This window comes from Palaemon carinicauda, chromosome 43, assembly GCF_036898095.1.
Source record: "Palaemon carinicauda isolate YSFRI2023 chromosome 43, ASM3689809v2, whole genome shotgun sequence".
NCBI lineage: Eukaryota > Metazoa > Arthropoda > Malacostraca > Decapoda > Palaemonidae > Palaemon > Palaemon carinicauda.
Window position 1 is genome coordinate 11,584,590 of NC_090767.1, and position 16,270 is coordinate 11,600,859.

Sequence of the window (16,270 nt, forward strand, 5' to 3'; positions counted from 1 at the left end):
TTAGGCGTATCCCTTCTCGTGTGCTAAGGTACCGAATGAAGGACAAACCGTGGTTCAATGATGATTGTATACGTGCTTATTTGGAGAAGCAGGAGTCCTATCGTCTTTGGAAAGGTAACAGATCAGATTTAACCTGGAACAGCTATACTCAGCTTTGAGCTTTTGCTCAGAGAGTTTATGCCTCAACTGAAAAGGAGTACAATTTAACCATAATAGAAACCCTTTCTGGTACAACTCAGGAACATAAATGGTGGTGCTACCCATAATTCTGCACTCTTTGGTGTAGATGCAACAGTTCCTCAGTCACTCACTGTCCAAAGGAAAAGGCAATCCTTTTGACAGATGTTTTTGATAGTAAAGAGTAATGAAAAACTTGAACTTCCTCATTCCTGTTTTCCTGAGGCTAAACTAACTAGTTTAGCTTTTCGATCTCTTGAGATTAAAGCTTTGTTGATGGACCTTGATGCTTATGGAGGTGTAGACCCAAATGGTATTTTTCCTTTGTTTTTTATAAAGACAGCAGATTTCTTAGCTCCAAAGTTATCTGTTATTTTGTGCAAGTTAGCAAGAAGAGGAGCTTTTAGCACTTGTTGGAGAATTGATAATGTTACTCCTCTATGTAAATGTGTTTGTGGTAGCTCAAGTCCCACTGATTACCGCCCAGTTTCCATAACTCCCATATTATCTCAAATTTTTGAACGTCTTCTGGCAAAACGTCTTAATAGGTTTGCTGAAGGTAATCATCTGTTCCCTAGTTTGCAATTTGGTTTTCGTAAAGGCCTTGGAGCATGTGATGCCCTTCTTACAATCTCCAATGCTGTACAGAAATCCCTTGATTGTGGTCAGGATGTTCGTATGATTGGCCTTAATTTTAGTGCTGCCTTTGACCGTGTTAATCACGAGGCCCTTGTTTTCAAACTGAAACAGTTGGGAGTGGGTGGGTCGTTTCTTAGCATTATTATTGATTTTTTTAAGTAATAGATCTCAAAGACTTGTTGTTGATGGGCACCATAGTGAGTATAGGAATGTGATATCCGGTGTTCGACAGGGTAGTGTTCTTGGTCCATTACTTTTCATACTATATACACATGACATGTGGTTTGGCCTAGAAAACAAGCTTGTTGCATATACAGATGATGCTACTCTCTTTGCATCAATTTCATCCCCTGAATGTAGATCTGGGGCTAGTGAATCCCTTAATAGAGATATAGCTAAAATTAGTGCATGGTGCAAATTATGGGGGATGAAGTTGAATCCTAACAAAACTCAAAGTATGATTGTAAGTAGGTTAAGGACAGTGGCTCCTCAACATCTGGATTTCAGTATTGATAATGTTTCTTTAAATTTATATGAATTTTAATATTCTAGGTGTGATTCTCGACAGCAAATTTACTTTTGAGAAACATATTAGGTCTTTCTCTTCTTCACTTGCACAAAAAAATTGGCTTATTGAGAAAGTCTTCTAAGATTTTTGGTGATCAATCTATTCTGAAGAAGTGTTTTAATTCTTTCATACCTTGTTTTCATTATTGATCTCTTGTGTGGTCTTCAGCTGCTGATTCTCATCTTAATTTGTTGGCCGGGAACTTACGGGTACACTCGGGCACGCTGTTCTATGTTATTTCTCTTCATCTTTTTTTTTTCATTAAAGTTCTTATAGTTTATATATGACAGATCTAATTGAATGTTGTTACTGTTCTTGAAATATTTCATTTTGATTGTTTATTACTTCTCTTATAGTTTATTCATTTCTGTGTTTCCTCTTCACACTGGGCTAGTTTTCTCTGTTAGAGCCCATGCGCTTACAGCATCCTGCTTTCCTATCTAGGGTTTTAGTTTAGATAGTAATAATAATGATAATAATGCATATTAATAAGCTTCCATGTACAGAAATAGGTTTGTATAGATATGAAAAATACAATTGTTCCAATATTAAACTAACCTTATGCCATTTAATTGAGATTATCTTTTGTCGAAGCTGGAAGACTAGCCATTAAGACTTTAATGCGAGATGGCTACCACCCACCCACTAGTTTAGTGGGAGGGTGGAGAGGGGTACCAGGTGGGTTACCAGCTACCCTGCCTACTCACACATCAGTGAAACTACGTCACCTTTTCCTTGAGGAGAACGGACGTCTTCTCTCTGCTACATCAAAAGACTTGGCCATTTAGACCATTGCTTTTCTTTACTTTATCTTTTTCAGGTGTGATTGTCTTATTGATGCTCCTCATATACACTTGTCCAGGGCCTGAAAGCCGCACTTGCAGCACTTTCGTGTCCTCAGTCGACACCGACTCCCATTCTCTGTGTCCGACCTGCAGAGGATATTGCTGTGAGCAGGGCTCCACCTGCGATTAGTGTAGGGAGTGGTCTGCCACCCAGTGGGAGAGGTTTGGCCGCCAAATAAAGAATGTAAGAGAGACCCTTCACCTTTTGGGTCATCCTCAAAGCTTAAGAAACCTCGGACTTCTTCTCTCACCCCTCGGACTTCTTCTCTCACCCCCTGATCTCTTCCCGAAGCTCCTCGATCTGCCTCTTCCGAAGGAGAGTCGAATAGGAGTTCTGGGGACTTTGTTGCTTCCCCTAGAGAAGCGCCTTCGCACCCGCCCTCGGGCAAGCCCTTCTCCCTTTCGGATGTTCGGCAGGTTTGGCCATCGTTGGGTATGACTGGACCTCCTTCCAAGGAATTTCTTCTTGAACTTCTGCAGCTTGGTGTTCGGCGTTATGGCGGGATGTCGCAACAACAACCCCCACACCCTTGATCACTCTAAACAAACAAATTGTCCCACAGCACAAACTTTCCCCTTATTTTTTTTTAAGGAAATATTTGAAGAGGACGGCCAGCCTCCGTCCAGGTATAAAGAACCTTTTTGTCTCCACGGGTCCGACTAAAAAGAAAGTTTCTAAGAACGCCATTTCCTTTTGGCTCAGACAAGTCATCATCAAGGCTTACACTAGTGCGGGTCTTTCAGTACCAGGAAAACCCAGAGCACATGACGTTAGGGGTATTAGTACCTCTCTGGCTTTTGAAAAGAGCATGTGAGTAGCACAGATTTTTAGAGCAGGCACCTGGTCAAACCAGTCGACGTTCACGTCTCACCACCTCAAGGAATGTACGAGGAAGTCCTTAGATGGATTTTCTATTGGTCCAGTCATCTCCGCGCTCCAACCGATTTAACGGCCCAAGCCCCAGGTTCAGTCGTGGATATCAAAACCATCAGACACAGTTGCGATCTTTTCTGTTTTCCCCTTGTCTTCACCTTTTTACCTTTCTTTCCTTGAGAGGTCGTAACCAGTAGACCTTCATAACCCATGTATCAACTAATTCATCAAGCACCTCATCAAGGAATTATGTAGGGTGAGTACTTATACACTAATATGAGCTCTTTGTGTAGTTTATCCTACTATCCAGTTTCTTAGCCATCAGTACCTAGTCTCTTATCTAGGTACATGTCATCCCTGTCAGTTGGGTCTTAAGTCTGGTACCCCTCATTCGGTGGCGCGCACCGCAGACACACACATACACACACACCTGCTCTCTCTCTCTCTCTCTCTCTCTCTCTCTCTCTCTCTCTCTCTCTCTCTCTCTCTCTCTCTCTCTCTCTCTCTCTCTCTCGATTTGGCAAAACTAATGCAAATAGAATAAAATTAATCCTCCACAGAGTGATCCTTCTCCTGGTGCTTCTGTGGTTGAAGTTTCATCTCCTGTTGATGCTCTGGCTGTGTGCAAGGCCTACCTCTTACCTTCCCCAGTTCCAGCCAGTCCACTTCGCCCTCATGATCAGTGCACCTGACAAGTCTTCCCGCCATCCTCAGACTTCTTCGTCTTCCAGGGACAGTAGTCCTCAGTGTTCCCCCTCCTTCAGGCAGCACTCCAGTTCGCGAGATTGACGATCTTTTCATCTTTCTCCTGCTTGTGATCGTTACTCTCCGCCTCGTGCTCGTCACCCAACACCTGATCATCACTTGCCAGCGCGTGTTTGATGCTCTACTGACCGTCGTTCTCCTGCTGTGGTTGATCGTCCCTTTCAGGCTGAATGCTCGTCATCTTGTTGTTCGTCACGCGTTCATGCGGCTCCTCACGATTGTTATTCTCCTTTCTGCTCGTAGTTTGTCAGTACATGACCTTCCACCGCGTTGATCGCCGTCTTGTCCTCTCAGACGATCTCCCACCAGACGACACTCTCCTGCTCCGCAATCTTTGGTGCACCTCTTGCCATCTCGTCGTTCACCTGGACGCTGTTCACCATCTCGTAGATCACCAACATAACGCTCTCGTGTCCGTCGATTGCCAGCGCATCTGTCACCTGTTCGTCAATCGCAAGCGCATCTCTCTGCTGCTCGCTGATCGCCGACGCGACGCTCTCCAACTCGCCGCTCTCCATCTCGTCACGCTACCCCTCATCAGTCTTCGACGCAACGCTCTCCAGCTCGTCGGACTCCTACCCACATCGCTCACCAATGCTGCTCTCCAATGCGACACACTCCATCTACACGATCTACAGCACATCACTCGCCAACAAGTCAACGATTACTTTCTCGACACTCACCTGGTTATTGCTCACCTACTCGCCGATCTCCGGTTCGTTGAAGGTCTCCAAGGTTTACCCAGCCTTCTCTTACACGTTCTCCATATTCCGCTCATAAATCGCGCGTGCCCGCTCATCAAATTGATGTTCCCACGCACTTCCGTGAGCCAGGTGGTTCCTAGAGAGACTTTGGCTTCATCCAAGAAATTGCAACACCAAGTGGAAGCTTCATTCCTTTCCCAGAAGGCTTCGAAGAACCTCCAAACAAGTGTGCCAACGTGCAAATCTCCCCGGATCACCCTAGGAGGATCTCCAGATGCCTGTTCTTTTTCCATCTCTCCCTCAGTTTCAGGTTTTGAAGCAACACCCTTGGAGGAAGCACTCTTTACCTCCAGGCCTCCCCAAGGACACTTCAGACCTGTCATCTGTAGGAGAACAGCCATCTGGGTTTGACAGTCTCATCAAAATCATCAAGCTAGCGATGATAAGCACGTTCCAGCCAGCACCAATTCCATCCAGGCAGAGGTTTGGTGTTGCCTCCACTCCTAGGATTTCATTGGAGAAGTCTATTTCCTACTCCTCTTCCTCTGTCTTTGTGACTGACCCCAGGAAGAGACCTGCTTCCACCAGAGATCCGGAACCATCTATGCCCTACTCTCCTGTCCGTAGATCATGGGGAGGTGTAAGAGGTACCCAGGGGATTAGACAAGATCTCAACTGCCTGGAGGTAACACCTGTCATGACAGCAAAGCAGGAGAGGAGGATGCCCAAAAATACTCCACTTCACGTGAACCTGCTCCACCCTCGTTCTAGCAGGGACTCAGGCTCTACTCGCGAGATCTCCCATATACCTTACATTAGACCGTTGCTGATCAAGATAGTCCCCCCCCCACCCCCCACCCCCGAACTATGACCACCTCCGAAGGATGAGGAACCCCAGGCACAAGAGGTTTAGGTTCGTAAGGAATGGCAGGAACCCTCCAGATCTTCTTTGCTGGAGGAGTATTTGCCATCCTGTAGGGAGCGTATAGACATGAAGACGGTCCGTCCCTAAGAACACTAAGGCACGGGAGGCTCTCATGCAAGAGAGGGCCGGGAGATCTCTTGTAGTGGGATCTTCACGAGATATCTCTTCTGTTGACGACTTCAACCCACCCCAGGTTCCTATAGGTGAGAGCGTAGAGGTGGAAGAATATTTGGACTCGATGACGAATATCTCCCTAGGACGGCGGGTCCAAAATTCCATTCAGGGGCAGAGCGTAAGAAGTCGAAGTACGCCTTCTGGCAAGTCCTAGCCTGCATGAGGACTATCAATGGGTTGTCTGACTTGGAGACAGCTCCTCAGGAGCCAAGGACACGGTCTTGGATCATATTTATGGAACCCAAAGACCCTCTAAAACCAGTGCAGCCGTGCCCTGGTCTAAGGGTTTGGCAGCAGCGGTCAGGAAAAAGGCGTTTTCCCAGATCGCCGGCTCCTCAAGCTCGCTTCGTGCGGGCTGGTCCTTAAGCTCCTCCCACCTCCTTTCGTCCAACGGAGTACAGTGAACCCTCATTTATCGCGGTAGATAGGTTCCAGACGCGGCCGCGATAGGTGAAAATCCGCGAAGTAGTGACACCATATTTACCTATTTATTCAACATGTATATTCAGACTTTTAAAACCTTCCCTTGTACGTAGTACTGTTAACAAACTACCCTTTAATGTACAAAACACTTAATGCATGTACTACAGTACCCTAAACTAAAACAGGCCCAAATATTAAAGGCGATTTTATATCATGCATTTCCTAAACACGCTAAAAAGCATGATAAAAAATGGCAACCAATGTTTTGTTTACGTTTATCTCTGATCATAATGAAGAAACAAACTGGAGGTAGAGCTTTGCTTATTACCCAGACATATTTCTCATACTTTTCCCTTAGAACTACATCACATCTTCCTACTTTAGATATATATATATATATATATATATATATATATATATATATATATATATATATGGGTGTGTGTATATATATATATATATATATATATATATATATATATATATATATATATATATATATATATATATATATATATGTATACACATATACATACCTACATATATACATACATACATATATACATAGATACATGTATACATATATATATATATATATATATTAATGTATATATATATGGGTTATGGAAAAAATCCGCGAAGTGGTGAATCCGCGATGGTCGAACCGCGAAGTAGCGAGGGTTCACTGTAGGTATTATGAGGTCGCAGACGAGCCTCCTGCGGTGCTACCCTTAGATCCTTCAATAGACTCTCTGGGGTCTTAGTCTCGTTTTCGACGTCTGAGATCCTCAACGTTGAAAAAGTCATGAAGTATGCCATGCAGGCTACTTCATGGCTTGATCTATACCTGGGATCAGTGGGCCACCTTGTATGTACCGAGGATTGGCCCAAGGAGACTACAAGGAGATCCTTGGCAACCTTCCTCTTATCTGGCACTCAGACCATGGAATTCCTTTACCATCTGGTTAATCTGTGGGCAAATATAGTTTTAAAGAGAAATGTCGTGATTGAAAGGTTTCACAGGCAATTTCCTACGTCTGAGGGGACCTGGCTCAGGAACTCCCCTTTGACGGAACATCTCTCTTCAAGACAGAAGTCAAGAGGGCGGCTGAACGTAGGAAGAAGTCTACTAAGGATTCTCTCCTTCACAGGGCCGGTGATCAGATCCTATGGGAAGGCTCCTCCACCTCCAAGAAACATCCGCAGCTCACCAAACCGTCGACTAGTAGGGCAGCAGTGCTCCAAACCCTCCAGAAGAGGGAAAAGTGGTAAGGGAAGTAGTAGAGGCCTCTCCCGATAGGGGGGCCCAATCCTCACTTTCCCATTGGTGGGGAAGTACCAGCAACATCGCTGGCAGAGGTGGCTGCAGCACGGGGCAGATCACTGGACTATCTCCGTGATTTGTGTAGGGTATCGCGTCCCGTTCATACAATCTCTCCCTCCACTAACTCGGGATATAGTTCCAGCGAGCTCCTATGTGAAGGAATCTGCAAAGGAGCTGACACTTAAGGCCGAATTCCAGATCATGTTGGAGAAGAGCACTCTCCAAGAGGTCCTCGATGGCTCCCCAAGCCTCTTCAGTTGACTCTTCTTAAGAAAAAGAAGTTTTGAGGCTGAAGACCAGTCACCTGTAAAATGGAGACAGCAGACATGATCATTCAAGCAGTAAGGCCTCAGGACTTCATGTGCATACTGAATCTCAAAGATGCATACTTCCAGATCATAATCGATCCGTCTTCAAGGAAGTACTGTACAGTATCTTCGTTTCATTCACGATAACAGGCAATACCAGTTCAAAAGTGCTCTTCTTCGGCCTTTCGACAACACCTCGAGTCTTCACGAGTGTTTGCCCTAGTGTGCTCCTGGGCTCACAGAATCGTCCTTCGTCTCCTAAGATACCTCGACGATTGGCTGATCATAGCAGACTTGGTGACGACCCTTCTTCAACACCGAGAAAGGCTGGTAGAGTTTTGTCAAGATCTGGGGATCGTGTTAAATCTCGAGAAGTCATTACTGCTCCTCTTTCAAGGACTGGTATACCTGGGTATGATAATAGACGAATAGACATCAAACTTCAGAAAGTGTTTCCACCAGACGACAGAGTACACTGGCTGAGCGAGGTGGCAAGCTCCTTCCTCACACGAGAAGAGCTTCCAGCCTAACAGTGGTTGTGTCTTCTAGGTTACCTAGCATCCCTGGTCCGTCTAGTGCCCCACAGTAGCTTCAGGATTCGATCTCTCCATTGGGGCCTGAAATCCAGGTGGAGCCAGCACACCGGCTCTCCTGGTATGCTAATCCCTATGTGACAGGAGAAAATGATGAATCTTCCGTGGTTGTCGACGGAAGAGAACTTCCCCAGAGGGATAGACCTTCACGTCCCTTCTCCGGAATTGATGCTCTATACAGACGCATCAAGAAATCTTCAGCTCACTTCGAGGCAGATATTTCTACTCGCTTTGGCTTTGGCAGAGTTAGTGAACTACATGGTCTATCCTACGAATATTGCCCATTCAAAGGGATAGAAGGAGGTGACACTCAGTTTTTTCCCTGAGTTTATTACTAAGACTCAAAATCCGTAGTAGCGGATCCTAGATTCAAGCCCTTTCGGATTGGGAGTTTTTTTGCAACCAATGATCCAGATCCTTTACATTCAGATCTCCCTGGACAGTTCTATCCTGTTCGTAATACTAGGCAGGCAGTTCATTCTAATAGCCAGGCCTTCTTCATCATGAGGCTCAATACTACAGAGTATTCTAGAAGTTTTATTCCAGCTGTGACCAAGTTGTGGAATGATCTTCCTAATTGGATAGTTGAATCAGTAGAACTTCAAAAGTTCAAAGTTAGAGCAAATGTTTTCATGTTGACCAGGCGGACATGAGTCTTTTTATAGTTTATTTATGATATATTTGTTTTTGATATTTGTTTTTAATAGTTCATATATGTGACATGTCTGTTTTGACGTTGTTACTTATTTTAGAATAATTTATTGTTAACTTGTTCTCATCATTTCTTTATTTCCTTATTTCCTTTCCTCACTGGGCTATTTTTCTCTATTGGAGCCCTTGGGCTTATAGCATCTTGCTTTTCTAACTAGGGTTGTAGCTTGGCTAGTAATAATAATAATAATAACTGTTACTTTGTCCAGTGAGAAGTTTAAGATATTACCTTAAACGCTGTTCGTCCCCGAGTGTCAGTACAAAGAACACCATCTAGGCTTGGATTGACAACCACGCAATGAATCCTGACCCCCCCCTCCTGCTCGTTGACCTAGCATTCATGACGTCAGGGGCATAGGCACGTCCCTGGCATTCAAACGTAACTAACCTGTTGCACAGACGTTGCAAGCGGTATGTGGAAGCGTCGGACAACCTTCACCGCCCACTACCTGCAAGACGTGACCCACAGAATCATGGAAAAGCTCTCCATTGGTCCTGCTGTGGCTGCACAACAAGTGGTTTGAAAATACCTCAACTTCTTGATGGATAAGTATCAGATGGTTGAGGGTATAGGTTACCCTGGATTAGTCTGTGATGAATGAACAAGATTGACTGGGTCTTTTCTTTTCTTTCATCTTCCCCTCCCTTGGTGAACAGCACTATGGGTCCTCTGCCCGCTGATGTCACCTATCTGTAGGTAATATGCGTTTCCCTTGTGTGAGCTATTATAGATATCGTAGTTGTACACTTCCCCGATAATTCCTGCGAGGTTGGTATTGGGAAACATCTATGTTTAATTTAACCCTTTTACCCCCAGGCTATTTGGAATTTTCCAACCCTTAACCCCCAGGGGGTTATTTTTTCCCCAGCACATTTTGCAGTATGTTTTTTTTAAATTGCTCTAACAGCCTTAATTTTTGTCATAGAGAGGTCAGGTTGGTCTCATTCTCTTGGAAAATGCCTGAAGTTTCTCAAAAAATTATCAAAAATATGAAAAAATAAATGTTTATAGCATTTTTTGCAAGGACGTACCGGTACGTCCATGGGGGTAAAGGGATGGCTTTTGTGAAACGTACCAGTACGTCCTTTGGGGGTAAAAGGGTTAACATTCATGTTATTAATCTCGTAATATTCTTAGGTAATCACATTAGTCCATTACAACCACACAGTTTGCTCAACCTGCTATTAGCACATTACACAACGTTTTCCCTTTTAGCGAGTTGTCAAGGTTTTTTTTCCCAGATACAGTCTAATACTGTACAGTACAGGTGAAAACCTGGGTCAATGGACAAGTTTGGAAGTCATTTGTATTTTTCTTAACTATACAGACGTGTAGCTATTTATACAAATTGTCCCGCCATCCCCTATCCCCCGTAAGTCCTGCCTGCAATAAAAAAGTGACGTAGTTTCACTGATGTGTGAGCGAGCAGGGTAGCCGGGTACCACTCTACACCCCACTAACTCGCATTAAAGTCTAGTCTTGCAGCTTCGCCGAAAGATAATTCCAATTAACCCTTTTACCCCCACCATAAGGTTAAATTTCGAGCACATTTTGCTAAATAATTTTTTAAAATTGCTCTAACAAGCTTAATTATTGTCCTAGAAAGGTCAGGTTGGTCTCATTCTTTTGGAAAATGCCTGAAGTTTCTCGTAAAATTATCAAAAATATGTAAAAATATGTAATGAACAGTGTTTTGCAAGAACGTACCGGTATGTCCTTTGGGGGTGAAAGGGTTAAATAGCGTTAAGGTTTGAATCGTCACGAAAAATACAAATTACTTACAAATTTGACGTTATTTTAAAAGTTTGTTATTCAACAATTAGGAAACAAACATATGGTTGGGAAGAATGACTTGAACTGGATCTTATATAGTATTTGTATTTGATGGAAGAGACGTAAAGTGACAATAAAACATGATATTGAGACAAACCTGGCTTTTACATATCCTTTTAATATATAAGCAATTTAGAAATTAAAAGATGTGCTGAATAAATTTATATTTAAACCTGTGTTTCTTAAAGATATTAACCCTTTTACCCCCAAAGGACGTACTGGTACGTTTCACAAAACCCATCCCTTGGATGTACCGGTACGTCCTTGCAAAAAAATGCTATAAAAATTTTTTTTTTCATATTTTTATTAATTTTTTGAGAAAATTTAGGCATTTTCCAAGAGAATGAGACCAACCTGACCTTTCTATGACAAAAATTAAGGCTGTTAGAGCAATTTAAGAAAAAAATATACTGCAAAATGTGCTGGGAAAAAAATAACCCCTTGGGGGTTAAGGGTTGGAAATTTCCAAAGAGCCTGGGGGTAAAAGGGTTAAAAAACTTAAAAACTGAAGAATGGAAAAGGATAAAATGTTGGGTTATATTTTATAACCTAATGTATATATGTTGGTAGGTTAAAACAGTGTCACACACAGTACTTTTGGACAATCTCATGAGTAAGGCATTTATTGACTGAAAGAAATGGATATCTGTTGGAGGCCCAAGGGAAGGATGGCAGGTTCATCCTTGTCAAGATCCTTGGATATGATGTGTTGTACAATGCTAGCGATATTTTTTGATTTATTTATTTCAGAAGCAGGTCCTCTAAAAGCTATTTAATTTTGATATTGACATCTTTGCTTTTATGGTTTCAATTGAATATTCTTTTAATCTTTATTTACAATAAGCGATATCGGCCTCAATGACCTTCGATGTCAGGCTGTCAGAAAACTTCCAATCAATCAATCAATTGTTAGTAAAAAGCGATAGATCAGCTGTTAGATAACGCTCGTTCCTTTCTTCCAGTTCCGCGTGGACAGAAAATCACCGACCACATTGTCATTGGCACTCCCGGGAAGGTTGTAGATTGGGTAACCAAGTATAGGTGCCTTAGCCTCCGAGAATGCAAGGTCTTCGTGCTGGACGAGGCAGATGTCATGATCGCCACTCAGGGCCACCAGGTAAGGTCGTCTTTGAGAGTTTCTCTAGGGGCGGGTTTCAAAGTCGTCGTTTTTAAAGATTTTATTTCATTATTTTTTATTTTAAGGATTATTATTTAACTGATTGTTTGTGATTCCAAGGCGAGTGTACATACATACATACACGCGCACACACATACACAACTGGAAATAAACGGTACTCTGATATCAAAAATATTATTTCCACACTTGCCTTGGAATCACAAACAACCAGTTCAATAATTGTTTGACTTAGTTGTTAATTTTCAGACTCCAATAGAATTCATTGTTTACTTTCAAACAAGTCCACTGCTTTATTTTCAAACTCCAGGTAACCACTGTTTATTTTCAAACTCCAAATAGAATCCATTGTTTATTTTCAAACTCCATATAGAATTCATTGTTTACTTTCAAACTCAAATAGAGTCCACTGTTTTATTTTCAAACTCCAAATAGAATCCATTGTTTATTTTCAAACTCCAAATAACCACTGTTTATTTTCAAACTCCAAATAGAATCCATTGTTTACTTTCAAACTCCAAATAGAATCCATTGATTATTTTCAAACCCCAAATAGAAACCATTGATTATTTTCAAACTAAATAAAATCCTTTGTTATTTCAAACTCTAAATAGAATCCATTGTTTATTTTCAAACTCTAAATAGAATCCATTGTTTTTTTTCAAATTCCAAATAGAAACCATTGATTATTTTCAAACTCTAGATAAAATCCTTTGTTATTTCAAACTCTAAATAGAATCCATTGTTTATTTTCAAACTCTAAATAGAATCCATTATTTATTTTCAAACTCCAAATAGAATCCATTGTTTATTTACAAACTCCAAATAGAATCCATTGATTATTTTCAAACTCTAGATAAAATCCTTTGTTATTTCAAACTCTAAATAGAATCCAATGTTTATTTTCAAACTCTAAATAGAATCCATTGTTTATTTTCAAACTCCAAATAGAATCCATTGTTTATTTTCAAATTCCAAATAGAAACCATTGATTATTTTCAAACTCTAGATAAAATCCTTTGTTATTTCAAACTCTAAATAGAATCCATTGTTTATTTTCAAACTCTAAATAGAATCCATTGTTTATTTTCAAACTCCAAATAGAATCCATTGTTTATTTTCAAACTAGATAAAATCTCCATTGTTTATTTTCAAACTCAAATAGAAACCATTGTCTATTTTCAAACTCCAAATAGAATCCATTGTGTATTTACAAACTCCAAATAGAATTCATTTATTATTTTCAAACTCTAGATAAAACCCTTTGTTATTTCAAACTCTAAATAGAATCCAATGTTTATTTTCAAACTCTAAATAGAATCCATTGTTTATTTTCAAACTCCAAATAGAATCCATTGTTTATTTTCAAATTTCAAATAGAAACCATTGATTATTTTCAAACTCTAGATAAAATCCTTTGTTATTTCAAACTCCAAATAGAATCCATTGTTTATTTTCAAACTCTAAATAGAATCCATTGTTTATTTTCAAACTCCAAATAGAATCCATTGTTTATTTTCAAATTCCAAATAGAAACCATTGATTATTTTCAAACTCTAGATAAAATCCTTTGTTATTTCAAACTCTAAATAGAATCCATTGTTTATTTTCAAACTCCAAATAGAATCCATTGTTTATTTTCAAATTCCAAATAGAATCCATTGTTTATTTTCAAATTCCAAATAGAAACCATTGATTATTTTCAAACTCTAGATAAAATCCTTTGTTATTTCAAACTCTAAATAGAATCCATTGTTTATTTTCAAACTCTAAATAGAATCCATTGTTTATTTTCAAACTCCAAATAGAATTCACTGTTTATTTTCAAACCCCAAATAGAACCCATTGTTTATTTTAAAACTCCAAATAGTCCATTATTTATTTTCCAGCCCCAAATTAAGTCCATTGTTTATTTTCAAACTCCAAATTGAGTCCATTATTTATTTTCAAACTCCAAATTGAGTCCATTGTTTATTTTCAAACTCCAAATAGAATCCATTGTTTATTTTCAAACTCCAAATAGAGTCCATTGTTTATTTTCAAACTCCAAATAGAGTCTATTGTTTATTTACAAACTCCAAATAGAATCCATTGTTTATTTTCAAACTCCAAATAGAATCCATTGATTATTTTCAAACTCTAGATAAAATCCTTTGTTATTTCAAACTCTAAATAGAATCCATTGTTTATTTTCAAATTCCAAATAGAATCCATTGTTTATTTTCAAACTCCAAATAGAATCCATTGTTTATTTTCAAACTCCAAATAGAGTCCATTGTTTATTTTCAAACTCTAAATAAAGTCCACTGTTTATTTTCAAACTCCAAATAGAATCCATTATTTATTTCCAATCCCCAAATAGAGTCCATTGTTTATTTTCAAACTCCAAATAGAGTCCATTGTTTATTTTCAAACTCCAAATAGAATCCAATGTTTATTTTCAAACTCCAAATAGAATCCAAAAATAGAGTCCAATGTTTATTTCAAACTAAATAATTTAGAGTCCATTGTTTATTTTCAAACTCCAAATAGAATCCATTGTTTATTTTCAAACTCCAAATAGTCCATTATTTATTTTCAAGCCCCAAATAGAGTCCATTATTTATTTTTAAACTCCAAATAGAGTCCATTGTTTATTTTCAAACTCCAAATAGAATCCATTGTTTATTTTCAAACTCCAAATAGAGTCTATTATTCATTTTCAAACTCCAAATAGAGTCTATTATTCATTTTCAAACTCCAAATAGAGTCCATTATTCATTTTCAAACTCATACAAATAACGTTTGATCTTGTAATTCTTCCCTTCTCCCCCCCCTCCAGGACACCTCGGTTCGGATCCACAAGCAACTCCCCAAGACCTGCCAAATGATGCTCTTCAGCGCCACTTACGAGGACGACGTAATGGCCTTCGCCGAGGCAATCATACCGAACCCAGTCACCATCCGTCTACGGAGGGACGAGGAGACCCTCGAGAACATTAGACAGGTTTGTGGGGATGTGTCGAGGATGGATGATGGGGAAGTGTTGAGGAGAGCTTGAGAGGAACCCGTTTATGGGGACAAAATCAAGAGAGAGACAGAGAATTAGATGGTGCTGGTGAGCATACATGAATTGTTAAAGTGAGGATGCTCTGTCCGTCATAGGTTCCCCTAGTTATTACATGGTTGTGGGGGGCCGATTTCATAATGCCCCTGACTGGTGAACGCCAGACCGGGGTACAAATCCCACTCAAGCTCGTGAGTTTCTTTGGTCGCTGCAACCTCACCATACTTGCGAGCAAAGGATGGGGGATTTGGGAAAGCCTACTGGTCTATCTGCTGAGTCATCAGCAGCCATTGCCTGGCCTTCTTGGTTCTAGCTTGGGTGGAGAGGGGGCTTGGGTGCTGATTATATGTATTTATGGTCTGTGTTTAGGGCATTATCCTTTTGTATCATACAAAGTGGCCATTACGTGGGCCACACAAATGTATGTACTTGCGGCCGTGTCTCTGGGCTGGAAATTTTTCCCAAGGCATAGTCGATCTCTGATTCACACCCTTTTTCCAGATGTACGTCGAGTGCAGCGGCCCAGATGAGAAGTACCAGGCCATCGCCAACATTTACACCATCCCAGTTGGCTCCTCGATGTTCTTCTGCCAGACCAAGTACACATCCAATCTGCTGGCCTCCCAGTTGAGGGCCGACGGGCACCAAGTGGCTCTGCTAACAGGTAAAGGGGTTGGTCGATAACTTCTTTTGTCTCGGTTGCTCATAACTGTCTTGAGCGGGATTTACGTGGTCGAACGGTTCGTCAACTGTGGTTTGACATACAAATGTTTGAGGTGATGTTCGAACGTGTGAACGGGGTATTTGGTTTTCAAACACCTTCGTCGAAGAAAGTCTGTTCTTGCTTGACTTGTGTGTGGGGGGGGGGGGGGGGGGGCGCTTCATTGTCCACCTCTTCGAACTGTTCGACAAAAGTCAGGCGAGAACAGACTTTCTTCAACCCTATTCACACATTCGATCATCACTTCAAACACTTGATTGTCGAACCGTGTTTGACCATGTAAACCCGCTTTAGTTTGTTTTCTTCTGTTCCTAGATTCTCATTTGTTCTGTAACTGGAATACAAACTGACGCTATTTATTAGAGGTATTACTTTCGGCGAAGTTGAAAGGACGATCCATTAAAATTTAGCGAGGGTTAACTACCCATCCCGCTAGTTAGCGGGCGTTATGGAGGGTAGCTCGCTACCCCTCCCACTCATACACCTGTGATTGAGCTCACTTTC

At 40.9% G+C, this 16,270-nt stretch overlaps 1 protein-coding gene across 1 annotated transcript in view; it reads left to right on the forward strand.

Annotated features, from left to right (window-relative positions):
- Positions 1-16,270, forward strand: part of Dbp80 (putative ATP-dependent RNA helicase Dbp80) — a 97,659-nt gene that overhangs the window by 51,899 nt on the left and 29,490 nt on the right. The window contains exons 5-7 of the mRNA XM_068366297.1: positions 11,827-11,981; positions 14,821-14,985; positions 15,547-15,709. Of these exons, the coding sequence (XP_068222398.1) occupies positions 11,827-11,981; positions 14,821-14,985; positions 15,547-15,709 (483 nt within the window). The remainder of the gene's footprint in view (positions 1-11,826; positions 11,982-14,820; positions 14,986-15,546; positions 15,710-16,270) is intronic.